This window comes from Dendronephthya gigantea, unplaced genomic scaffold (genome assembly GCF_004324835.1).
Source record: "Dendronephthya gigantea isolate DGI-Jeju-01 unplaced genomic scaffold, DenGig_1.0 000131F, whole genome shotgun sequence".
NCBI classification, from domain to species: domain Eukaryota; kingdom Metazoa; phylum Cnidaria; class Anthozoa; order Malacalcyonacea; family Nephtheidae; genus Dendronephthya; species Dendronephthya gigantea.
Genome location: NW_021163141.1, coordinates 167,291 through 195,101, shown reverse-complemented (window position 1 = coordinate 195,101; position 27,811 = coordinate 167,291). Strand labels below are relative to the sequence as shown.

The 27,811-nt window shown below is 35.1% G+C and overlaps 2 protein-coding genes across 3 annotated transcripts; one reads left to right on the top strand and one right to left on the bottom strand.

Moving 5' to 3' along the window:
- Positions 1 to 71: 71 nt before the first annotated feature.
- Positions 72 to 13,877, bottom strand: LOC114536161 (transmembrane and coiled-coil domain-containing protein 3-like). Of its 2 annotated transcripts, none has more exons than XM_028557511.1 (11): positions 12,634 to 13,876; positions 12,144 to 12,236; positions 11,203 to 11,404; positions 10,158 to 10,337; positions 8,998 to 9,106; positions 6,768 to 6,846; positions 6,577 to 6,666; positions 5,484 to 5,544; positions 3,270 to 3,349; positions 2,545 to 2,691; positions 72 to 529 (listed from the first exon to the last, which is right to left on the bottom strand). In XM_028557511.1, exons 1-11 carry the CDS (start codon positions 13,558 to 13,560, stop codon positions 362 to 364), a joined length of 2,136 nt encoding a protein of 711 aa, XP_028413312.1. In that variant the 5' UTR covers positions 13,561 to 13,876; the 3' UTR covers positions 72 to 361. The 2 variants fall into 2 exon arrangements, with proteins under 2 accessions (XP_028413312.1, XP_028413313.1); XM_028557512.1 differs by lacking the exon at positions 72 to 529 and adding an exon at positions 536 to 1,971 and having other exon boundaries at positions 12,634 to 13,877.
- On the top strand, positions 13,861 to 27,536 carry LOC114536162 (centromere protein I-like). The gene is made up of 22 exons (XM_028557513.1): positions 13,861 to 13,948; positions 14,157 to 14,273; positions 15,421 to 15,561; positions 15,842 to 15,960; positions 16,367 to 16,474; positions 17,534 to 17,582; positions 18,250 to 18,296; positions 18,396 to 18,485; positions 19,023 to 19,148; positions 19,656 to 19,802; positions 20,303 to 20,423; positions 21,169 to 21,254; positions 21,779 to 21,896; positions 21,994 to 22,058; positions 22,719 to 22,834; positions 23,203 to 23,305; positions 23,496 to 23,549; positions 23,626 to 23,753; positions 24,673 to 24,852; positions 25,357 to 25,456; positions 25,914 to 25,955; positions 26,586 to 27,536. The coding sequence occupies exons 2-22, from the start codon at positions 14,192 to 14,194 to the stop codon at positions 26,682 to 26,684; spliced, it is 2,121 nt and encodes a 706-aa protein (XP_028413314.1). The 5' UTR covers positions 13,861 to 13,948; positions 14,157 to 14,191; the 3' UTR covers positions 26,685 to 27,536.
- Positions 27,537 to 27,811: the final 275 nt, after the last annotated feature.

The following is a 27,811-nucleotide window of genomic DNA, read 5'->3' as shown; positions in this document are numbered from 1 at the left end:
TTAGCATGCAGTTTCGCTTCAAAGCCATTTTCCACTTTGACCATATCGTAGCGAAACGCCTATCTCGTTGTTTTAAAGTAATTAGTTTTAGTCGAATACTCTGGAAACAAAGAACGTTACGCTACGATACGGTTGAAGTGGAAAACAGCCTTTACTTTTAAGAATTGTTAATTAATATCCTGAGTCTCCAATCATTTAGCGCGAGTTTGCATTGAACGCAAAATGCTGTTCAGGGCCGTTAATACAAACGGCCTCAGGTAAGCGACTGGGGATGAGTCAGGTTTATGTCTGCAGTAGCGTTCAAATTGCAGTAAAAATTGCCTTGGGTAGACGACTTTCAGTTAGTAATAAAATAAATAATCTACATTGGAAAAAGTTGCACTAGTTTATTAAATAGCACAGTTATGATCTTGACCAGTATATAAGGCGCATGTATACGTCTTCCACCATATCTCCATAGTGCTACCTTCCATAATAATGGCGCAATAAAGAGACTTAGTGAAGTCACGCTTAAGATGATTAAATATATCTGAAAAAAAGCGAAAAAATAGTATTTTTAGGCCACAAAGTATTCAATATGCAGTCGGATTTTACCGATTATGTCTCAGGCCTCGAAATAACGAACACTGTTACCGCGGTTACGGGGAACCACTGAGGTGAAAGGCAATTATTAAAGTCTGCTTAACTTGTGGCCATACATGCATCAATACATAAATTCAACCTCCACAATTCCAGGCGCGGTCAACATTAATGCTATAGACAAATTGTGGCGAACTTGACCGGTCATTAACTGTGACAACTGTCCGTTATTTTAAGACCTGTTAAGCTTTACGGCTGCTCTCCACTGTCGCGTTATTTGCACGTACGTATATATACACGCACGTAAAAGCTTAAAAGCTTCTAAGTTGTTGTATATTTAATTTTATGGCAGAAAAAACCCCAACAAATCTTCAACAAAATCTAACCCTTAGCATCTATATAATCGTTGATCTTATAAGTATCACTTAATGATTTTAAATTTTACATGCGTACACGCGTACGTACAAAAAAGCAGCCCGTATTATGATTGCATAGCAAAGTTAATTTGAATCGCATCTCGTTATCTTATCTGCAGCATGCCATGATTTTCAACTTGGCTTTATATGCAAAGTTTCTTAATTAAATGGCGCCATGCTACATATAATGTATTTTACAGAAGACAGTTTCCAGGACCGTTGACTACACAGCGGAGAGGAATGAGGAGCATAAGGACCCACGCATATCGCATTACGAATGTTTCATTATTCATGTTTGTTCAGTCTATGTTAGTAAACTTGCCATGCATAACTTGCGTTAGTTGACTCTCAATAAGGCCACATGGCTTATCTTGTCCAACGGATTTTCACTGATGTAAATTTCGTACTTTGCTGCGATATTCCAGCAAATATATAGCCTTTCAAGTAAACTATTGCACTTACAAAAGAAATCCGTCGGGTAGAACTGAAGATATGAACATTCACACCCCCTCACCCCAATTATCGCTCTAGTTACCCCCCTGTAAGAACTTCATGTCGCCAAAAATAGAAAGAGAGAAATTTCATGAATAAAATAAATCTTAGACTCTTTAATTATTCGCTATTAGTTTGCTCATAGCAAGCTGTTACGTCTGGTTCTCATATGTCACCAACGATCGGCGATGGCTGCTGTTTGTGGAATCTTTCAACTTGCAATGCAATTCTAATTTGGCAAGTGATGTAAATTAGTCAAGAGTCTTCAAAATGTAAGTGAAAATACAAATGAAACGTACCCGGCTCAAATGTCTCAAGACAGGAATTTTTTTTTTAAATGGCCTAAGCTTCAAGTTATCCTTGTGCCTATATATATGTTGTTACCAGCCTATTGTCTTCCTGTTCCTCACACGCTTTTGTCGCAAGTGAAAACCAAGGTATGTAGCTTTAAAATAGATCAATCTCGCTCCTTTCGTTGTTCCCCCTGACAGCATTGAGAAGAATGGATTATCTTAATTTGAGATTTATCATGCTATTGCGCTGACATTTGAAAAACGAGTAAAATGAATTAATAAATTAAGAAATATTTGGCAAGAAACCCAATATGAAGAGGTTTGAATTTAATACAATTGCATACTGAACAGTCTGAAATTTTTAATAGCATAAAAGCACTATATAGCAAAATTTTAGAAAACAAACTAGGCATATTATTGCTCTAATGCAATGCTTTAAAAGTCTATTTTTCTAAGATTTTGCTCCGATTCAGGGAAAAGAATCGATGTAAAAATTTGCGATAGCCGCGGCTTATTTCCCCATAACACAACATTTTCTGCAAATAGCTTTCGTTCAGAGAGTTTGATCCGACCATCCAGTTTCGCAAAAGAACGCCAGAATATATTAAAATGTACTTTAAATGCTGGTTTTGATGCTAATACGCGAAAGTGAATGAAGTTACATTTTTCAATCAAGGACTTCCCGATATATTTTCCAGGAGAATTTCAAGTCCCGTAGTGCTGTGTTTTCAGCTGAAAAAGATGATGACGTGATGGTAACATACCTCTCTTGTTATCAATCCCAGTCGTCGCGCTCGACTTCCAAGAACAAACGAAAACTCACTGACTTGAGCGAGACCTGCAGCTATAATAAACCTCACGTTCCTTGGTTGAAGCATTAGAAAGCGAAGAACCGAGGAGGCAACGACGAACTGTAAGAAAAAATTATGATTAATATTGCATGGTAAATACGAGTTATGTATAATGCTCAGGTTGATATGGAAGACATATTTAACTCTATCTATAGTTCACGGTTCTTTTGAAAATTTCCATTGCCATTGGTATCTTTAAACGCTAGAAACAGACTGCACATGAGTAATTAATATAATTTGCTATCGATCGGTGTTTAAACGTCGAAAGAAAAGAAAAGATTGTGGATAATCATCAGACTTCAGTCCTGAGTGAAGCGCGAAATTGCCACGCAACGATTTTATCGTTTTACAAAATTAATGGGGGGTTACAGTCGCTTCAGCGTAGTCTACCTGTCTCAAAATTGCTCAAATTTCGCATGTTTTGTATATCTCTGAACATGAACTTTCTCTCATTTAATAGCGAACTAAAAGCGTGCATGTTAAATATTCTGAAAGTTCTGAAAATTCTGAAAGAAGATTCAAAATGTAAATAAAACTTTGTTTACATTACGTACTGTACCCAACCTTTAATGTTCTAACTTACAGTCTGCGCGTGCATTGAGATAGCCGAGTGTAAAAAAATACAAATCTGAAAAAACCTTTATTATTACAACGCCGAGAGTTAACGTTGTAATGAGAGCCAGCTGATCATAAAGAAACGTTGGAAACACATGTAAACCTATAATAACAAAATATTCGTGGGTTAATTACTAAAATTTCCCGTACATAGTATATATATTGCCCCCTTCTCGAGAAATTTGAGTTAAAGATAAACCCCATGCATATATTTTAAGGATTTTTGTGATATATAGTCACTAAATCCCTGTCCAGATTTTCACTGAAGTATTTGGCATCACCCAGCTGCTCCCTTGTTTTGTTATTAGATCTAATTGTTATGTCACAACAGGGCAGACACAACACAGTAAAGACATTGATAAAAATTAGAAATTACAAGCGCCAAATATTTTATATTTGTGAGGCGATTAGATATGACATTTAGGAGATTTGTGTTATAATGAATGCAATAAGAAAGTGAAAATACCAGATAATTCTACTCCTGTCATGACGTCATGCATATTTTACGATAGATATACCAATATCCAAAGAAGGGGAAAAACGGACATATTTATTCTCAATTATCTCGAAAATTAAGAAGATTATGGAAACATAGGAAAGAGGATTCGACTGGTGATTTCCCTTTGAAGGCCTCACGTCGCGAGCGTTTGCATCTCGTCGAAAAGAATTCACGGCAGATTGAAGCACATAGCGAGCATATAAAAGTGAAAAATAAGGTGGTCCAATACAAAAAAATTTTATTTAATTTTGAAAAGTAAAAAATCTTTTCATGCCATATTGCAAGCCAAGTTACTCTGAGTGAAAAAATACTTGTAGGAATCACTATAGTTACCCAGACCAGACACACCCAATGGTGGAAAATAGACGACTTTGGAAACATGCACAATAACAAACTAGGTTTTAACTCTAGAACGACGGAATTGGTTTTATTTAGTTCTAAATATTTTTGCCTCGGAGCTGAAATAGAATAAATAAAACTTGTCCAGCATTAAATGTTTTAGAGACTATAAATATAAAACTTCTACGATCTAATCTGAAATAACCAGTCGCAATTTTACTTAGACTGAACGGAATACAAAACTTTTAGTTCACCTCAGAGCCATGCAAATGTCTCTAAAGCCAACCAAGAAAATTTTATCAAGTTAGCTTTATTACTTTTTGAGTTATCGTGCACGAAAGTAAACGAAATGAGAATTTTAGTTTGCTAAGAAAAGCGACGAAAAAAGTTTTGAAAATCTTCATAAATTATAGAGAACAATACAATAGAACAATGAAACAATAAAATAACCCAATCGACCCCTTTTGTTTGCTCGGGGTAAAACCCTATAATTAACAAAACGTTTTGTTTAATTATCGCGTTCTTTGCATATTTTTTGGAAAAACAATATTCAGGATCGCTTAGGGAGATACATTTAAGTTTGCATTGTCGGCGTTGTCACACGTTGTCACACATGCAATTTGACTGTATGGCAATCATTTTACGACACCATTTCACTGATTTCGCAAGTCTTAGGGTGCCGGTTACCTGAGATTTAACGAAGCGAGGGAGGACTTTGAGGTTTTGATATAAGTCTTTATGACACCAAACAAACACATGCTATTGTTGTGGTGATTATACGACTGCCAGGATCATATGATCTGCTCATTTCAATACTTTAAAATAATCTCACGCTTCGTTGAATCTCGGGTAACCGAGCTCATGTAAACAGCCCTTAACATAACTCTCTTTGCCATAAAGTTTCTCATGCCCCCGAAAATTTTGTTGCACCAGGTTCTAGCTACTCCTCACAATGCTTGCGATATGTGATATCTGATTGGTAAAGTTGGCTCACTCCATAGCCAAAGGTGGAAAAAGGAAAGCTGCTGGGAACATAATTCTTTTTAGTTTTGCAGAATATTCTCCGGAAAGTTCAACCTTTTATGGAACTGATGAATGCTATATATATATGCTGGTTTTCATATGACACAATATGTCATAATTCGTCGTATTTCACATGTCGTAATTCGTTGTATAATTCGAATTACAACAAATTACGTTTAACGACATGTGAATTACGACAAGTTATGACAAATTATAATATTATGAAAACCAGCCTTATGTTTTAATTCACTATAAGAGCTATGAACTTGGGATGTTGAGTGATGCAAACCATTGTGTTTCAAAATGCGGAAAAATTGCACTACCACGAGGATAGCTTACGCGCAGATTGCGTCACAATACTATTATATTAACATACCTATAGAAGCGAAGAAAATGCAGGAAAATACATCTTTTATTGGCTCCAATAAAATATTCAACTACAAAAAAAAATACTGCTAATGAATGGTTGATATTTACGATCTACGACAATGGTTGGTATTTACGACATTAGTTATAAATACCATGTCTTTTACCTAGATTTTTATTGATTTCGTTGGTAATTTTTCGTAGCGGTTTGTGTTGTGGTTGAATTCGTATCGTAAAATATATTGAATTTCATCATGGGATTTTGCCGCTGACCATATATAGCAAACCCGTTGATAACCAATCGTTGGAATAGTTTTTATTCAGGACAATCAATATTATATATAATATCATTTAAACAGATCGTATTATTTATTTACTCCAAAGTATTTGTCATATGATTGAAGGCTAAAAAACTCAGGACAGAAGCGAATATCTCCTTAAGTATGATTGATGTACTCTAGTCTATTTATACCTGTTTTGCCTTTCTAAATAAATACGAAGTAATTAAAGTAGAAGAAAAGGAAAATTGGGGAGGGTTTAGCAGCGAATTAACCAGTGGGCGAACTTATGACTGAAAACGGCAACGTCAACAAAGACAGTAAAAAATTCAAATTTGCAAGTAGGAGGTGGGTTTGTCGTTGTGAACAGGCCACTAATACACGACGTCTCTTAAAAACGTCTCTGCATGGAATTTTAATTATTTATTTTTTTCTCTACTATGTCTATGAGATTCATTTTACACAATTATAAGCCGTCGTCGTTCACTTTTACGTTCTAAATCATATGTTCGTTGTGAAAAGAAGTATGTAATTTTTGTTTGCATATGACGCAATAATCAAACTGTCATGTACAACATAAGGTATCATTTGTTGATTCTACAATCTTCCCGCCCCCTTCTTTTAATTTTCATACCAATGAATGACCTTGGCAATGGCAATCTTGCATGACTATTGAAAACAATATGTGGCTACAAGGATTCGTTTTTATATCCTGGCGAAGGCTGCTCATCAATGGCTAATAAATATGGGCATGGATGTTGGGCTGAAGTTTCTATTTTTACCATCGCCAGTAAGTTTTTATATAATATACAATGCTCCACTAACCTTTTGTGTGACAGCTTCACCCTGAGAGCTGATCATCGTCCCAGCCATAAAACATCCAAGTTCCATTGAAATTCCAAGAATTTCAGTTAGCTAAATATGAAAAACAAATGCATTGATCTATTACAAATCTTTTAGGCCTGTACGCCTATATGACATATAACTATATATGGTCCAATGAAAGTTCAACTCACTTGAAGAAATACAAAACAGAACGCTAAAACGCCGAGTGCTAACAACTCCAAATGGCCGTCTTCTCTACTTTGAAGATACCTTTAAATAGATAAAAATTAAAAAAGATATTTAAGGAAAAGCAAGAATCTTCTTAATTGTTTTAAACAAGATGTCTGTCCTACACATACAGCTAAAAACGCAGAAGTAACTGTTCCCTGTTGATGAAAATCCAACAGGACTGAACAATGTTGCGCTGCACCCCACGAACATAGTTGTAACCGAACTATAGCATCCAATGTTGTGGGGCGCAACCAGAGAGTGGCTACCAGAGAATGGGACACCCCCCAAATAATTTGCAATGCTAAATGTTGGTCAAATAATGCTTTATTATTAGTCAAAATAATCACAGCATCTATATTCGCGGGGATCCGTCAAATACGCAACACCTGCTGATTATTTCTGAACATGCATTTAACGTTATTACAGTCGGACTACCTGTAGTAGTCGAGTCGAGGTTTCGCGATTATTATTATTTTCATTTTTTGGGTTGCATGCAGGCTTAGTCTTCCGCGCTGACAGTCGCATATTTACAGTGTGTCCACTGTGTTAATATAGCTCTAGTATACAATTATTGCATGTCTGAATAATTCTTGTTATTATATACACAAGCGCCAGATATGAGGTATGCTGCAATTTCATTGGTTGGCTACTAGACAGATATTAGCTCATATCTGTCTAGTAGAGAAAGTAAACAAAATGGCTGAAAGATTTGGGAGGTTGAGTGAAATAGAAATGCAAGCTTTAGTTGATAATATCACACCAAAATGCACCGAAAGGGCGACAAAGTTTGTGTTACGGCTATCAGCTCATATACGACTCGAGTTCGCAGAATAACTGTTAAATATATCACGCGAAAGCCGTTACATTTTAATTCTTCCTCGTTTTATAATGTGGCGAATCTCTGAACGCCATGATTTTATTTGTTTTGCCATTCTGAATTCTTAATTTCGCGAGCTTTTGCTGCCGCAGTGCTGCGTACTTCGTTCAGTTTAATCGAAAAAATCAATATCCCTCGGTATGACGTCACAACTGGTGAAAATATGAAATTTAACCGGATATTGAGATTTACTTGTAGGGTTTCGACCGAATACAGTATGAATGTATAATAATATAGTTAATTAGCCTCTCTCACGATGACGTTTTGAGGTACTTTCAATTTACTGAAATGGGTTTAAAAATTATGTTTAAACATCAAAAGCAATTTTTTTAGAATAAACAGACCATTTGAAGAATAAATTCAGCCTAAGATTAAAGACAGTCGCCGTTACCAAGTCTTACACTCACGGTTTTTGAAAAAAGTACCCCAAAAATGGCGGCATATTCGTCATCGTGAGAAAGGCTAATTGTGCTCAATACAGTGAGTGTATGATTAAACTACTGAACATAGGCCTGCAGTTTGAACGAACGGGCAGTGAAGAGCGGAGCAGAGCAGATATAACTTTTAAAGCAATTTGAAATAATGTGTCCATGGGATGGTGGTGCTTTGTACAACATCCGTAACCTTTCCCAATGTTACTCAACTTCCTACACCTATATCATTTAGATAAAACAATTTTACTAGTGGCTGCCTATTTAAATTATTCAGGCAATACATTTCCAACAAATTAAAATTGAGAATATATGTTACTGTAAACAACACAATGACTTTTCGAAAAGTTAAACAGAAAAAACATTGAATAGGTTTCCCTTTGTTCCAAGAGTGACTCTAGCTTATATATTGTAAAGTTAAAGGTGCCATTAAATATTTATTTCTCAGCGATATTTTGACTGCCTACAATTTAGAAAAAAAAACCTGCTTACCATTAGCATTTTAATGATATTCAAAACTTTATTTTGTCTATAACATTTGCAAAACGCCCGAAGATGAAATTAAGGACATTTTGTGACGTTCTTAATCAGGTTAGAAATACGTTCCGTGCGATTCTACGAGGTTGAACTGTACTCAACCTCCGTCGCAGGTACGAGGTTGAACTGCACTCACTAGGCTGTGCACAAATTACGGCTTGACCTGCTGAAAGAGAACTTCTGTTTGATAAAATCTGGTATTTCTTTAAAGTGGCAAAAATTTGACTACTTGATTTTCCCGCGTTGCCCTTAGGCAATAAGCTATTCTTATACATTGCCAGGTGGGAAAACTGATCTTGGAAAAGACGACAATAAGTTTTACAATTTAATCGCATGAAACATTACCTTAAAAATTTACCCAAAAAATACTTGGACACGAGGTACCCAAACATAAGGACACCAAGTAGGGCGAGCATCAGTTCAATCATCAGCCAGCCGGCAGGAACTGTCTCCTCTAAAACAAAAAATACAGCTCAATTTGTAATAATCGGACACTTCAGATTGAGCCAACGTCTTCTAAATCTATCGAACATACAGTGAACATCATTATTTCGTGGTAGTTGTTTGACAAACCCTTTTTAGTATTGTTCGGGATAGCAAAGCAACCTGTTACCCAGGTTTTACATTCGCTCGCCCCCGCAGGAGGGTGCAAAGCTGGAAGGCAAATCGAGATCGAACTTACAAAAATTACAGAATATGTCGGCCTAAGCACTTGCAACCAGAGGGATTTTGTAGTAAACGATGCATGCATGTGTTCCAAAACCACGCACAGATTATTTTACCTCAGAGTGGAGATTTTCAGGGAATAATTCGCCAGGGTCAATCGACGCGAAATTTCAGCTTTAGGAAGCATATAAATTAAATTCTGGAAGCAAAATTTGGAAACTATGTACGACAATGTACGACAGAGCAGTCAAAAAGTATTGTCGTTAAGGAAGCTACAAGAATATTATGATAGGTCAAAATTTGCTTTTGGAAAATAAAAAACGTTTAAAAATCGCGCCCTGTCTGTATGTAGCAATACGCGAAATAGTTCGACTGCTGCTTTTGAATTGTGAACAATCGGGTAGAAATAATATACTCCAGCAGTCGCAATTGAAAAGAAAAATAGGTGAGAAAAAATGCTCATGGAAGAAAGGCCGACACACACCGGACGTGATCCGCCAACGCGATGCTTGATCGTGTTATATAATTATGGTATTCTTGATAATTAGTGAAGGATAGCACATTTTGACCTGGCTGGAGCCCATTGCTCTCGAAATCTCCTTCCAAAATTGAATTTATTTGCTTCAAGAAACAGAAAATTCGCATCTCGTAGGCGAATCGCGAATTTCTACTAGGCGGAATTTTTCAATCGGATGATTTTTTTAATCTAAAAATTCAGCCTAGTGGAAAACCAACTGAATCGCTTTCCGCGGCGAAGCAAACTATGTTTTTACTTCAAGAGAAAATGATAATGCTGCAAAGATATATGTACAGTATATTGTACAGTATATATTATGTACCTGAATGTCTAATGCCATGTAAGAGATCGTGCACTAAACCAGACTTTATGACTCTTGCGCTTCGGGTACCGTGATGTCCAGCCAATGCAGGAAGAATAGCGATAAGAAATCCTAAATGAACATCTTGCATGATTAAAATACCAAGTAACGGACCTGCGTAGTCGTCGCCGTTAGTATGATCTGCGAAAAAATAATACAAAAATTAGTGATTTTAACAAAGAAAAAAAACTTTACACAATACACACGCCTGTATTTTAAAAGCTCACTCAAACTCAAACTCATTGAGTGGGAGATCTCAATCCTCTCATAAAGTTTTCATGGCGGTATTTCCTGTAATACCTGTCAGGGGGATTTTTACCAACCCTCAAAGCTTTCAATCGGCCTGTAGTGATGCACAAACAAGTTTGTCCGTTTGGAAAAAACTAAGTTCTCCTTTACAGACAATGGATCATAGATCAAGGTTAAACTTTTACGAAGTATGATTAATCAATTAATAAATTCTAGAGGTTTTTTAAAGAGTCTTAATTTCAAGTGGAATTATACACACTTCAAATTCAAGCCGGGAACAGTTGATGAACAGTCAACTAACAGTCAACTATACTGTAGGTCCTCTGGCAGGAATCGAACCTAAATACGCTTTTGCGGCAATGCCGGTGCAATGGTCTTTCCACTGAGCCACAGAGGTATGTACATAGCTGGCAAGAGCAAGCGTGGTTAATGTGTATAAGATGTTAATGCCGGGAATAGGTGAGGGTAAATGCATTATGATTTTTGGCACTTCACTCGATGTAGGTAAATTTTAGAGGTTTTTAAAGGGTCTTAATAAATACCATTAACATCCTCCCTCGCTTATCTTCACTCGTATTCACTGTTGACATATGTATAGCTACAGTAGCTATATCAACAAGGATAATGCATTGCATCTTTTAAAACATGCACGTCTTCACTGACGTTGTTTTCACTGTATCTACTTTATCTTCTACTTTTGTATCGCTCAGTTAAAAAGGAAAGGCCAATCGAAACGTGTCTCAATACTGTAACTTACGTTTTCCGCCACCAAAGTCCAGCGACGCCTTTTCTGAGGAGGAAATAAACTTTGCTACAAGTGGTGTGCTGGACAAACAAAGGCATGCCGCAACAAATGAACTTTGTTGGGTGGGAATACCAAAAAATGATCCCCATACGATGCCACAAAACACCACCGTGACCATTATGAACGTGCTTCCGTAAATTGCCACCTTCCATACCTAATAATACGAGCTCTTTTGTGAGTGAATAAAATTTTACAATTCAGAAAGATTGTGCTCTCCTCGTGTAACCACCCAAAATGTAACATTTAAACAATGGACCCAGAGAATAAATTTAAACAAGCTACTTCGTTTCCAAGTGTCTTCCCTATAAATACCCCCCGAATGAGCATTCTTCCTAATTGGTCGAAAAAACGACTTGTTTGTGTCTCTGTAACGTATATTGGATTGTAGCTCACCCATTTTGTTTTACATAAATTTTGGTCCAAAGTTTGGTTACAATCGAGAACAATGAATTATTTTCAGTCCTAAAGACCGTTGCATTGGTAACTTAATCAAAGGTAAAAGATTTTTCTGACTACGAGATGACTATTTTCAATAGTAAATGCACTATTGCTGAAAAATTCTATAGAATATTCTATTTTTTAACATTTGTAGTTGTGCCTTGATCATTTTTCATTTGTTGCAATAAATCTCGAGCATTTTTTATCAAGAAATAGAGGATGCAGCTAGGCTGTGCAAATGAATTAATACAACATATATAAATAAGGTACACTTAATGCCTTCAAGGGAAATTCATAAGTGATTGATTCATAAGTAATTTCTTCTAGAAAACAAATGGTTTTACTGAAATAACCACTTTTAAATTATATTTGCTAGACAAGTTTCTTTAGGTTTGATGGTAAAAATAAATTAATTTGTTTTTTCAGTTGAAATTAAACTGAATATAAGAACTTACCTTTTTGATTCTATCAGGAGAGAATTCTAGTCCCAGTGAAAACAAGATAAGAAAAACACCAAACTCCCCAAGTGTTTCAATTTGAACCACAGACTAAACATAAAAAAATTTGGAATTTATGTTAATAACAGGCAATCAAACCAACCAGTGTGTTGTTTTTTGAATCACTAGAACTTCTGTTGATAGAAGGCAATTGAATGGTCTTATTGATTGATTGATAGTCCATTGACTATATTATGATAGTCCTTAATGTTGCCTCAGTTTTCAAATTCTTAAAAGTTTCTTGTAGTGCTCCCGCATGTACGCAAGTCTACATGGTCTATTATTATGAGTAGACTTGTGTACATGCGCATACATGATCTAACAATATTATTGCTACATTGCTACAAACCAAACAACACAAAATAATATATATTCTTACATGTCATAATTAGCAACTAAGTGTATAATAAAATAATAGCTACAACCATTTTATTAGTGCAAGACTCACCTGAATAACATTTATGCCAGTTGGACCTAGAATCATGCCTGCAAGAACAAACCCAAACATTGTAGGCATGTGAAAAATGTTGCAGACCAGTGCAAAGAGAAATGAAACAATTATGATGCTAATAACATTCTGTATGAGGTGCCTATCCTCATGTGGCAAGGTTGGATCATTTGGTTTTGACAGAACAAAATAATTACTGCCTGAATCGATTAACGTAGTCATCACATATTTGTTCTGATCATTTAATAGCTGGCTGTAATTGTTTTCACTACTGTCCATGATATCTCCTTCTTCATTCTCACTCATTCTGAGAACAACCTCATATGCTCCTCCAACTTGCTTCGAATAGGCATTTTCTTCAAGAGAGTTTTCAAGTTTATCTGCAGCATTAGAAACATCACTTAAAACTTCTTCAACATACTTTTGCATTTTTGAAGAATGGGAATTAGTGGTGTCATTTTGTTTTTCTTTCTCTTTAACAAAGGCATCCAACTCCTTTTCGGCTTTCAAAATCCCATTAAACAACTCTTGTTCACGGCCAATCTCATTTTGAAAATATGTAATCCTTGACGCAATCCCTCCTTTTACATCCTGGATTGATTTGTAATCCTCCTTGAGCAGTTTGCTCAAAAAGTTGAAGGAAGAAAATATTGCATATTTAGTGTCATTCAATTCCCTTAGAAAAAGGTGAAGGGTTGTGACCTGGGGAGCCAACAAATCTTTGACTCTGTTCTTATCACCAGCTAAACGACTCAACTGCCATGTAAATCTTTTTTGGATGTCAAACAACGTGCTCACACTCTTACAAGATGATTTACCTTGCCAGGATTTGAAATCTTTAATCTGATCAACAATAGGATTTGTGGATTTGGTGACAGCCACTAAGCAAACAGTAAGCCAAGCTGATATCAAAAGTTGAAAATGCATTGCAGCCTGTTATAGGATACTCGTTACAGAATTGAGTATCATGTATTATAAAAATGCCTTATTGATTAGGCCTGGATTATCAAATACATCGTCTTGCCTTGATTGCAATCTGTAACGTGGCATGGTAATTAGCAGACAGTTCAGAATTTCAATTCTTGTCTGTTGGCGCTGTGCCTATCATTCTCATATCTTCGTTCGGGCGACTTTTCTACAAAATATTTTCATTCTCAAATTGTTTCCATAACAGTCAGTACATTTCAAAACAAAAACAAGTAAACAACAGGACAAAACGTAAACAAAATAACAAATTGAAAAGAAATTCTAATTTCAAATTCACAATGATTTGATGTTTCCACTTGAATCTCAGGGGAAATCTGGTAAAAACAAGGTAAATGAAGTGTTTCTGATTACATAATTTCATAATTCCATTTCGCGTTCACAAGAGCCATCGTAGGAACAGTTAAACCAAAATCTCCAATCTAGTTTTTATTTTTTAGTGTTTTTTAGAAAGTCTACAAGACTTTCAATAATTCAATAATTATCTGTTTCATTTCGATTGAAATTGGCATTTCTATTTACTTCCCCCCCCCCCCCAGAAAGATGCTTTTGCTTTTGGCGCGAAAGTCATAAAATGGCGGATGATTTGATGAGTGGAACTGAAGGTGATCAGGACATTTTAACATTGGACGAGTGCGTTGACGTTTTGCAAAAAGGTACATAATCTGTACCTTGGTAAAAACTTGATGATGCTGGCATGCATTAAAGTTTTAGTGCATAAAATGTGTAATTTCAGTGCAAAATGCGCATGTAATCATCAGTCTGCAGTTTGACATAAGGGGTTTAAATAATTTAATACATGAACCATAGGCAGCCCAATGGCGAATGGTTTTATTTTTTATTCCAAATAAGAATGCACGCTTTGATTAAATAGACACATTATGTCATTTATTTACATGCTTATGTACTTGCAGTGGCGTAGCCAGCCTGACGATTTAGTCATGCTATGCAAATTTTATGTTATTAACATTATTAATTTCTTTAGAAATTCATTGTTTTCGCAGTCAATTACACCAAAAAATTAGCATAGCATGACTAAATTTTCGGGCTGGCTACGCCACTGTGTACTTGTCTATAATTTACATGCAGGGGCGTAACTAGAACGATAATTGGGGGGGGGGATTATTCATATATTCAGTTCTGCCCGACGGATTTCTATTGTAAGCTATTGCAATTACAAAAGAATCTGTAGGGCAGAACTGGAAATATAAATATTCACACCCCCCCAATTATCGTTCTAGTTACGCCACTGTTTACATGCTAATAAGCCTAATATGCGTGTCTGACAATGTTCAGGCAATGTATTTTTTGAATATCCTAAGGTATGCAACTTCAATCACAATATTGACATGTACAATCTGAAAATACGTCAATTTATATGTGCACATACCTACCTTATGATATATTATACTATATAATACCTACATTGCGTAAACCTTGTCATACACACATATGAGCATGTAAACTATTTTGATTCTTCTGCATGAAAATAAATTCAATAGAGAAACATACCCCCTTAGCGAAACATACCCTCTCTGTCATGAAACTTCTGGCTTCTACACTGCCCCTTAATGGTTCAAGTTGTCTTTTCTAATGCACCTGTATTGTCTGGACAATGTTGTGACAGTGCATCCCAAAAATGTGATTGTTAACAAGTTTGAATAGATTTTTCACTAAAATTCTGTCCATCATCCCCATTCCGAACTTAAAACTTGGGCTTATCTGATATGTTAATTGATTACTTGTGAATACAAATTTTGCTACAGCAACTTGATTGACCCTGTTTTGTTTTGAACTGAGCAGAAGAAGCAGTGCGGAAAAAGCCTCCAGCTTGCAATGATGGTAGTTCAGTATTGGATATCTTAAAAAGTAAAGCTGAGCAAGAAGGATTAACTGAAGAACATATCACTCAGCTTGTCAAAGTTTCCACAAGCAAGAAATTTAGTAAGTAAAGCTGTGTTGAAGAAACTTAATTAGAAACTTTGTCAGCCTCTTTGTTCAGCCTGAATTTTTAATTGGTCAGGCTCTGAATTTTCAGTACCTCCCATGCCATTAAACATTGCCCCTAGATTGTGCTGATGATCAATGAATGAGTACTACCATAGGTACTACTAATTCAGCTGATGCTTGGTATTACTCTAAAACCAACAAAAATATCAGTATATAATCCAAAAATATCAGTATATAATCTAGTATGTTGATCACTGTGTTATTCCAATAATAGCTGATGGAGTTGTCAATCAGATTATCAAGTGTTTAATTCCAAGAGATGAAATTACTGCTGATTGTGTTGTGGATCTTATATCAAAATTGTGTGCTAATGCCATCAACACTAACATCCAGGTAATGCTTTGACCATTCTTAATTCCATCCTTGCAGTCATGAAGGAAATTGTTTCATAGGCTGCATATCTGGCTATCAACATTTATAGAATTGTGAACATTTATTTACCATTTTTTCAAAATACATACAATATTTGGCATTTTGCAGAACAACTCATCTGCACAGATATTTTTCTAAATTCTGTAATATTATAAACTTAATGTATGCTCCCGAGGGAAATAGTGAGTTTTGTTTTCCCTAGAGTGTGAACATTTCCCTGGACGAAGTTAAGAGGTTGCTTCTGAAACATTCTAAATCAGAACTGCTTTGTTTCAGGTCTAGATAAATCAAAAACGAAAAAATCCACATGTTTGTCGTATGCTTTTAATCGTGAAAATTCATTATTTATTTTTCTACATTTATACAGATGTCATTTCTCAAATGGCTTATAATGGCGTATGAATGGATCAATGACAAAGAGACAGTTCATTGCTTGTATGGGATGCTGTTTCTTTTCTTGGATAACGAGGCTCTGGTATTAGATGTTTATTACAGTTTCATGTAGAAACATTCATTTTCGTGTTCTTCTGTCGCGCATTCCTTTACACTTGCAATTTTTGCTGCGATTTTATGTGCAATTTTCTTCTTTTGATAGATGTGAACGAGTAATTAGTTAACTAATTCACTTGTACACATCTATCAAAAGGAGAAAATCGCAGCAAAAATTGCAAGTGTAAAAGGGCCTTTACAATTGTATAGTGTATAAGAATACGCGCCCGCTTTTCATTCGTCTGTTACAATTCGACGAGTAAAATTTTTTCCGACTCTTTGATATCTGTGCGCGTGAAAGGTCTCGAATTTGTGTCTACAATTAACCTAGCAAGCGTAATCTTTACGCGAAAATATTTCTTTCTTTATTATGCATCATAACTATAGTATTGCATCATAACTATATGCATATACAACTGGTTTTTTATGTCATACAGTAATTAGACGATTACCGCAAAAGAAGAACTAAAGAGGTTTTGCAGCAATTATAAGTTTTTAACAAGTTATGTAATGAAAAATTTGATATGTACAGCTGCGCGATTTCTATTTAGTGTGACGTAAAATTTTACTTCACTTTAACAGTTTAACTACTCGAGTTTTCCATAATTTAGTGTACCTGTATATATAGGCCCTCATATTCAATTAATGTTAAATTCACTCCAGTGAAGAAATTTGTTTAACCTTTTTATACCATTTTTTGGATTATTAAACATAATCTCATCTGGAATATCTTCTATGAATGATGTCTAAAGATAGTTATGGTTAAGGGCCTGAAACGTTTTTTTCTTCCAGTACAACAATGAATTCGAAAATTCTGTTTTCAAAGATATTATATCTTGTTTCTGTATAAAAGCAGATGTATTTTTCCTCATTAACTCATTAACTTCTAGACGACAGACATTTGGTTGAAAAATCGAAATTATCGTGAATCATCCGTTTAATTACACAACGCATTCACTCTATTTAGCATGTCTCTCTCACATGTGTAGCATCGACCGAATTACGACTCTGAAATGAATATCACATGCAATCTATATTTCTTTAGTGTCCTTACATATGTCATTTTCTGTACCTCATGACACAAAAAGAGGATGGTAAGTTGCTAATATTTGTATTCAAATTAATACAACAGTTGCTGGCTGTAATTAGCTTTTCTTATTACGACGAATATGGCGTCATTTTTTGGTACTTTTTTTATAATTCATTCGCGTAAGACCTCTGAAGTGGGGTTTTATTTTGGCCTAAATTTATTCTGCATGGTTTTTTGATTCTTGAAAATTGCTCTTTCTATTGTTATAACTGTTTAAAGATCAGATTAAAAATACCCAGAGGCGTAGCTAGGGCAGGCCCGGCCCCGCGGGTAAAATTTCACAAATTGCGGATATTAGCATCATGAGAAAAGCTTATTTTTTACCGAGCTAGTATACATAAGCTTACAAGGGTCGTCATCAAATTACTGAATGGTTCACCTAGTGGAATATTTATAATTATTTATTTATTTATTTATTTATTTATTTATTTATTTATTTATTTATTTATTTATTTATTTATTTATTTATTTATTTTATTTATTTATTTATTTATAATATTTTTTTGCAAACAACATATAACATTTACCAAAACAGCACGTTTCATTCGAGAAACGTAACGTTTGAAACGTGAACAAACACGAAACATTGACCAGCTAGTTGAACGTAATGGTAGTAATTAAGAGAATGATATACCTTTCAGCTGATTTTTCCATTATCTTCTTTTTTCAAGTCAAACCCTTCAGAATAAGGAAGTTATTAGATCTGCTGGGAAAAGTGGTACGTTATATCGTATAACTTGTAGCTATATGTTATTTTGCATGCTATACAGCATGCATCTGTAATAATTGGATCTATAATTGTTCCTGTTTTTTCCAGGGACAACAATCATATCTGATTGGTCTTCTATCGTTATATAAAATTCACGCACCTTACTTGGTTTCAGTCAATGTTCCAAAGATCAAAAAGGTACAATTCTTATAATAATATTAGATATAATAGATTGTTTTTATAAACTGTATTTATAGACCTCAAATTCCCGAACCTGTCGAGGAAACCTTGTACGTATGATGCACATGAGAGAATTTTTTAAAACAAACTTCAACAACCATCGCACGAAAATTCAGTTAGTCTACGTGTACTGATACATAATTCGTTCCTTTAAATCACTGCTCATTTATTCACTCTTGTTTTTTCATTTGAATCACCACATCTACCCATGCAGCTAGGAGACGGTCTTCGAGATCTCTGTTTTTCAGTCACGTCAGTTGAATAAAGTTGCTGCTTGGACTATCTTCCTCTTTTCCGTATTACTCAGCTTTAAATTTGCCTGTCGTTGTCATATTTTTTCTTTTTCATCATCTTTATGGGATATTTCTCATTAAAGGTCGAGAGGAGGTCCTTCGAAACGTCGAAACATTGAACATGTTGGAGCATTAGACCTGCATGTCATGATGTTTGCATATCAATGTTTGTATTTTATTGCATTGAGCTTTCATCTTGTAGGCGTTTTTCAAAAGAAAAGATACCAAATGGTTAGACATTGTTTGGAATGTTAAATCTGCATCAAGAGCTGACAAAACTGAAGAAAAATTGTCAACAATGGGCAATGATCCTATCATAGGTTTACCGGTATGTATACATAGGGTATATTTTATAAAAGGATATAAGTTAGATGAATGTTTTACCTCAAATATATCCCATGGTAGGAATCATATCTAATCGTAGTGATCGTGTAAGATGGAAAAAAACCGCGTATTTACTTCCTTTGAATTTTTTTTCTGTGTTCAGTCTTAGTTGTCGAGATGTTTTTAAAAATTTACTGGGAACCTTGCATTACGACGTCATTTAGCTTCTCAATTATATATGATGCATGATGCACACTAGAGGCATTCAGAACATAGAGCATTAACTGTTAATTCAACATGTATGTTATTAAGTAAATTTATGACTTCAAATGCATGGTTTCATCAAATGATGGATCGGTAAATAATTTCATGGCCTACATGATTTTACAACTAATACAATTGAAATTCAATGTTGTGCGGAATTCGACCAATATAAAAACTGAATTTCAACGGTTATAACAAACTATGACATATGAAAACCAGCCTTAGACGTTCTCCCCCTTTTTAACAGCCGGCAAAAAGGCGGCGAAAAGACGTCATCGTTCCCTCATCGCAGGGATATGTACAAAACATTGGTGATGATCTACAAAACAAGAAAATAAAAATTGAACAGATTTTAACTTTTAAAGATTTCCTGACCCATATTGATAAACTGGAGGTATGGATGATCACTTGAATCTTTATTCTTCAACTTGGTCTTGGTTGTTTATAAAGAAATAGTATGGACTCTAATATTGTGATGGTGCTACCCTGAGTTAAAAACATGGGGCAAGCTGAAAAATTAGTTTGACTATCCACGTTAGGAATCTATATCTAACCTTCGGTCTAGTAGCAACTTCGGTTAGACCGTGGACGTGGTCAAGGTAATTGTTTAGCTTGCCCAGTTGCATTGATTAAGAAAGGTCTTTACGTTGGTAATTAAAAACAAAATTTTTGTGTCACTCAATGAGTATTAGTAAGCTTTTTGAATACAACCAAACTCAGCCAAAGTTTTATATTCTCATGAAATACGCGTGATATCAACAACGAAATTTAGACACAATCGACAATCGCATTCACACATATCTCATTGTGTGTTTTAAAACGGGTAATCTCGATCGGTTGATATATTATATTACATTTAAGTTCACATTTTCACTGTATTGTTCTTAATTATAGTTTCCAAATCAAATGGGAAGTATTCTGGAATCACGTTATCTTCAACATCTTCTTGTAGTCTCGCAGGATGAAGCTGCTGTGATGCGGTTAGACTTCTGGTTGCAACAAGCTCTTTATGAAGGTACAATATATACACTCATATATAATCACGTGAACTGTGCTGGAACTCATAGTAGTCTGCTTTCGATACTGTTCCATTATTTTGACGACGTGATTTGAAATTGACCGTGGTTTAAAAACGAGCGTCATTGGCGACTCCAGATTTTAATTAGCTTCTTCGTACCAAAAAGAACAATTATGAGCACGTGACAATTGCATGTAAAACCAATTAACTACGAATTTTCCAAAGCTACCTATATTAAACAATGTGTACAATAATGAATTGTACATATCAAAACAAGCTCGCAGACTATAAAATAAACATGAATAATGGACCTGTCTCATAATCATGTCAAACGCGAGAAACGAATGTCAAACAAAGTTTGATTGGCTTCGAATAACTAACTAGCGAAGTAAACATCGTGTAACAAGCTCGCCATGTTTGACCTCATCATGAGAAAGGTCCACTGAAGAAAAGTAACTCCGAAAGTTACGAAAATGTTGTCCTTATTCGGAGCTAAACGCCCGATCCACCTTTGTATCCAATAATTACGTTCGTTAATTAAATAATTTGCGCTCGTATACAATAGCTTCTTTTAAGTGGATTATTTTTTCATCGACTTCGACTTAGCTATAAAAATGGTAACAACACTTATTTATTATATCGTTTTTAAAACAGTTATTTCTAGTAAATATACTCAATATAACGCTTTATACAAATTTATATTTTAATTACTAAATTTACCTGATGTTTTTATTAAATGTAGAGTTGATCAGCGCTCCATCAGGCGTGACAAGTGAACGAGTGACTAAATTCTTGCAAAACCTTTTAAGCTTTGTAAACTTCTATCAGGTAAAGTGATTAAGATACACATTAATACTATACTGAACTGTTTTTCTAACAAAGCTTATTTCTAACATTGCACATATATACAAGGCCAAATCGCCATGAACGTTGTTCTAAATGGAACGATGACAAGAATTGAACGTAGGAGGGCTCTCGCTTCCAAGCCTCGGAAAATAACTGCTAAACTACACTGCACTGTAATTCATTTATACTCCCCTGTATTATACTCATAGATTCATCACTTTAGTGCACAATACTTCATCGTATAGACTATACCGTACTGTTATTTCATAGTTCACTGTACTATAACGCACTACACTTTTAAAATACACTATTATACAATGTTGAACTCTCTTGTACTGCACTGCTCTGAGCTGAACTGTATTGTATTGAACTGTACTGCACTGTACTAGGCACAAAATTTGCGAATACTGTGAGGCTGGTTAAGCAAGAGTAGGATTAATGTACACACACAAGTCCTATGGAGTCCATATTTATCAAATCATCGCGTTATATTGTTATTTTGGCAGAAGCCACTCTCATCTCTTGAGTCGTGTTTGACGCAGTATTTGCTTACGTGGAATGGTGTGGACTATCAAACATTGATATTTTTACTCGTATCGCATCTTCAAATTAGACCATTTGAAAGTAAGTGTCTGTCACCTGAGACCTTAACTGCTCTTAAATCGTTAACACAGAATTTTTTTTTGAGAAAGTCGTTCATTTGCGTTCTGTTTTATTGAAGAATTGAATGATTTGATACTCGAGCCTATTCGAAAGTTGTTCTTCTGTTCATCACTGGAGTTTAAGGTATGCAATTGTACTCTATTAAGTAGTTGGAGCACGTTTGTTAACGTTATCCTACTCATGCCTATTACACTTTCTCGTCTAAAACATTTCTAAACATCCCCAAAAGAACTTCATTGAAGAAATAAGATTTCGTAAAATCGTAAAAATTTTGAAAGTCTCTGAAACGCGCACAGTGGCGGATCCAGGGTTAGGCAGAATAAATTAAAATGCTTCATTTTAAATTCAAAATACCTTAATAACAACGCAATTGGTCATGCATTTGTAATGAATATTTTTATTTAAAAATCTACCAATCCGATTACGATTTCGAGCTGTAGTGATTTATTTTGCCTAACCCAGAGTCTGCAACTGAACGCGCAGTGGTAATTACTCCTGCACTTTTCATGAAAATTACTTCTGAAAGTCTCGTGTGTATATCTCCTTTCCAAGACCTCTTACAAAAATATATAATTATGCTAGGTGTTCTTTTTTAGATTTTCTTCGTACGACCTTCAAACTGCATTTAGCACCAAAAAAAGTGGATACAATTTTGTTCCATCGTTAATTTTTATACGTCTTCCTATAGCACTTTCTAAAACTCCTGTCTGTACACAGCCATAAGTCGATTCCAAAAGTGTTTTGAAAGTTAAATATGGTGCCGGGAAATTTTTTTATTTCTAGTGCCAAGTTATTAACTGTTTTACCGAAATGCTGTTAAATCTTGCACGTTCTACTTTATCAAACTCTAATGAAGAGGAGGACAAGGAATCGCAAAGTACTTCAGCGACGCCTTTCAGGTACGCATTTGAAGATTATATAGTGTGCAGTTACGAGAATTTTTTACTGCTTTGCATAAAGACAGTAAATAATACCACGGCTTGCAGCAATGCAAACAAATCCGCGATTAAGTGCCATGCATAAAGCTCGTAAAGCACGTAACCAGAACAAGAATGCGTAATCAATCGAATAACAAACACTTTGATGCACTCGGGGGGTGCGCAGGCAGAATATTTTATGCATAAATGTCTTCTGTTGTTTCATTGCCTTACATTGTTTTACTGTTCATCCGGGAATATGCACTTTCACAACCGTCTTAATCCCTATATTATATATTTTCACTTACTCGAGTTATACAGTTCGCTCATGAGCTACATTTTCTCTTCAGTGTAAATGATCTTTCGACGTCTGAACGAGGAACACGGAAAATATGTTTAGTAATGAAAGAGCTTGTTGGGTTCGTGAATAAAATTTGCACTGTTGCTTTTCAGGTGAGAACGTTGGCTTAAAACGTCTATTTTACCTCTCATGCATGGAAAACTCGTTTAGTTATAATATAGACACATGCACCATGGTCAGAGATATTCTCAGGCAAAGTTTAATCAAACCAATTTGCTGTTCTTAGTTCTTGGTTGTGTAAACTAATAATAACCGTAGGATATCGTTTCATTTTTTTCTCAGGTGGACTCAGATAACATTCTTCTACAACATTGTGCTTTATGTTTCTTTGAAAAGGTATGTTTTTGTATGATTGAATAATGCAGCATGGCTTCGTATAGTTGTAATGTACTGCATATATGAAATATTTTAGGTGTCCGCACTACATTGTCATTATCCTGCCATTAAGTTTGTTCACATTCCATTGGGAGCCATCGTCTACCGTCTTCTCTTTGCTTCGAATCCAATGGCCGTGTCAAGGCTTTGCAATATTATTGTAAAGTAAGTTAATCTTGCATTCTAAATTGACCATAACAAAAAAAGATGGCGGATGTACATTTTACCAGAATGCATTGTGGTCGGAAATCGTTTAAAAAAGCGAAATGACGTCTTTTAAAGGACAGACATAAAAAAAGGAAGTTATTTTCTTCGCTGTGTTAAAATTTCACGTCATTAGGAGTTTTTCTTGCCTTCTTTTTTCAGTAAATCATTCTTAATGCCCGCAATGCATTATGGTAAAACGTACATGCCGCCATCTTTTTCGTTACGGTCAATTATACTATATAGGTAAACAATACTCGCGTAGTTAGAACGTTTACTGAAAATGATGCTATTAAACACTTGTGTATGGTCTTCTTCATAAAAATAGAGATTGTTCAGTGATGCCTGTTTTGACAGTTCTTATCGTATCTCATTTCTTGTACGCATCTCACGACTTTTTAGCTATACCCTTTTTTTAAGTGTAGCTGATTGTGCATTCGAATTTTATTTGTGTTCGGCCATGGTGAATTAATAGTAAATATTGCCAGGAAATTAGGCTATTGTAGATCTATAGTGGTCTTTTTTCCGTTTATAGTCTGTTATGTTCGTCGAAAATGCACTCGAAAGATAGTACTAAGTTCACACTTATAAAAGTATTTATTGAAGTGATTAGTTATTTAGGGTCCATTCATGCTCGCGCATTTACAATTTACTGTTTAAAAAATCGACGTGTGGAAATTCACGCACTGTCTGCAATGCCCAGCATCCTGCCTGCCGGGGTTGACGACGCCTGTATATATATGCAATATAATCAAAATGAGGTTATATTGATAGTTGTCGCGTTGTAAAGCCGTATGCGTTTAGTACATTAGGTTTCGCTGCTCGTGTTGCAAGGATTATCCACTAACTACATTATGTGTATATTTTCAACATATTTCAGTTACAAAGAGGCCTTCGAATCCCTAAAGAAAGCTCAAGAAGACAGTGCCGACGGAGACGTTTTGGATGGTTTTGAGAGTCTCAAACGATTTAATCAATATATTTTGGATATATCGGATACGATATGGAGAAACAAAGCCTTTGAAGACCGAGCCAAGTCCTTATGCTACAGCATTCCAAGGTAACAGGTTGACAACTATAGCTAAAGTGTTGACGTGTGTCGTTTGACGTCAGAATAAAGAATACTTTCTGATTGATGTTTTGACTGGTTCACAAAGTTGAATATCTTTTTCCATAAATATTTTCTGGACCGACAGAAGCCATATTTTGTAAAGGAAGGTTCTAAAACGAACAGCGGTTCAGAAGCAGAAACCAAAACAATGCATGGATTAAAATAGCGCAAACCCAGCTTTGAACAACTGGCCTCGGCGCGCGGCAGAGATATCGTCCCAGGGCCTGCTTTATACACGTCTCAGCGCTTTGTCAATGATACACATTATTCTACCGAATTCAGAAAGCATGAATTTCGTCCGTATTTGCCTTGTTAGCCAATATGTAAGATTCCGTGCATGGCGTTACTATGGAGTCTGTCAAGTGACGGGGACAGTTCATGCAGCTGCTTGACCTATTTTCGTTCATTTTTTGTTGCTTTATTTGAGTTACCGAATGCTTCAATTTGCTCTAGGCCAGTAACAGATTATTTGGGAGTCTCGCACATTAACGAGCGTTTCTCGATTGTGAATCACGTGGCATTTGTCTGCATCGCGAAGATGTTTCTGGTTCAAGTAAGTAAACGAAAGCAAAACTGCATACGAATGCGTGCATGGAATATAGAAAACCAAAAACGAAAACTGCTTGGAAACAGCAAGGCTACCGATAGCTTTTAATATGTATTCGTTCCACCAAACCTAAATCATCCAAATCAAACCCAAAATTATTTCTGTTTAAGCATAGTGAATAAACCATAACATTGTTAGATACCTAATTAGTATTTTACTTTGCACATGCAAGATTTCAAAAGCCAAACACAAAACGGTTTGGGAGCCCTGTTAACGTTTTTCGAACCGTTTAGTCCATGCATGCAAGTGGCAAGGCCAAAATGAAAATATAAGTTGATTTTAAAGAAAATGCTGTAGCTATATACATAAACACTAAAAACAATTTAGCCCAAAAAACATCATCGCAGAAATTTATCTTCTTTCTATCTTTTTGTATATATACTATTTTCCCTACTTTTTTTAGACTCAAGACAAAGACGTCAAACTGAACCCCAGTTTAATCAAGGTAATTAAGGCATATACACGTAATTCTAACTGAAAGACGTATAACTGTACGTCAAAAAACTAGAAAATAAGTTACAAGAAACCATGTCACGAACCAGTATTGTTGAAACAAGTTTAGCAGGCCATTTTTTGCTGATTTTTGACAAATTTCAGAACGTATACTGTGTCTTTAAACGCGAATATCTCGGAAACTACTCGTTCAAACTTCATATGTAATATGTCAAACTTTACGTTAGACATTACTCAACTAATGGTTATTTGATTGTAATTCTTTTTAGTTCGTTTGTAAATTATGTTGAATTAAAGATAGGTACTTTTCTTTGAGACACCCCGTATCTCAAAAATATATTCACGTATAAACGGGAAAAAAGTCCAATTTTGAAATTTCGGGGTGGACTTAATGTTTATCAAATTCTCTGAAATTGCGATACATTGCACAAAAGGGTCCAAACTTTCACCTCTTTAAATGAACTTGGATTTTCAACCTCTCATTTTCTTTGTACATTCATTTTTCTGATACACCCTGCATAGTAATAAAGTTGATCAAAATCCATAAATGGTTTTAAAAAATTTTCAAAGCGTTCTTTCTATAAGGACAAAAATAATTTTTGGACCTTCTAACTCTTTTCAGGGCAAGGCAAGAAGTGTGTACTTGGAATTTTTGAACAGACAAAACCTTAATGGAGTTATTAGGTTCCTAAACACCTTTATTAAACAAAGAGTTTTATAAACTGATAAAGAATTATGGACCTTGTGCGCTATCGACTAATTTCAGATCTTGGCAACAATTAAGAATTAAAGAAACATATATTTGCTAGGCCTTTACGGATTGTGCTCGGCAACTTTTAAGCAACTTGAAAAACTGCTCTGGTTTCGAGCAGCAACTTTTGCTTTTTTGAGTAACAGGAAGCAACTTTTAGGCTTATGTTCCGTACTGCTAATTTTGCACTAATTATTACTGAATAAAATATCGCCAATTAAAATAATTATTTATGCACCTGCACAATCTGTAGAGGCCTAAAAAAGCATCCATTAGTATAATTGCAGTTTAGTTGCGAACTTCGGTAAAAAATATAGCAATACGAAGTTGGCAAATTTTGTATATTTTTTGTATTACGTGAAGAAATGTGTAAGAAAATTATAGTTACAAACTTCCGGCCGTAAGGCAAACGTGCGTATATAAATTTGCTACTTCGCATGACTATATTAGTATATATTTTCTGTACTTTACAACATTTCGCAGCCAAACCTTATAGCGATTATACAATTTTTTATCGCCTAAATAGGCAAAAACTCGACTTCTATTGCAACGTCTACGATATTTTAGTTATATTTGATTTAGCTACTCAACCTATTGATATTTGTATATAATTTATATTGTAATTAAAAATGGGCGAAATAAAAAAATAATACGCTGTAAAGAGATGAAAATATTTAAAAAACATACCACATATGTAGACTGTTGTAGTCCGAGATGGCCAATCACCATAAACCACGAGAGCGAGTAGTAAGATTGTTTCATAACGTAGCCAAATCCCATGTAAAAAGCAAAAAATACGAAAGAAAATCCACAAAAATGTAAACAGGCTTCTCTGTTTTTATGTAAAATTTGATAATAAATAAAGACCATGGATGCATTTTCGTGCACGATTTTATAGTTCATTTGATTGCAGCACGGCCAAATATTATCTCTGCATGTCTTTTTGAAAGGTTTTTGTATTTCTAAGAAAGTGAAAAACAAGTCGTATACTGAGAATTAAAGCACGACAGAGAAGACTCGAACCAATTCATCAACTTATTCAATTCAAAAGTCTTTATTTAAGTACCCAAAACAAACATTTGAGTTTACATCATGAG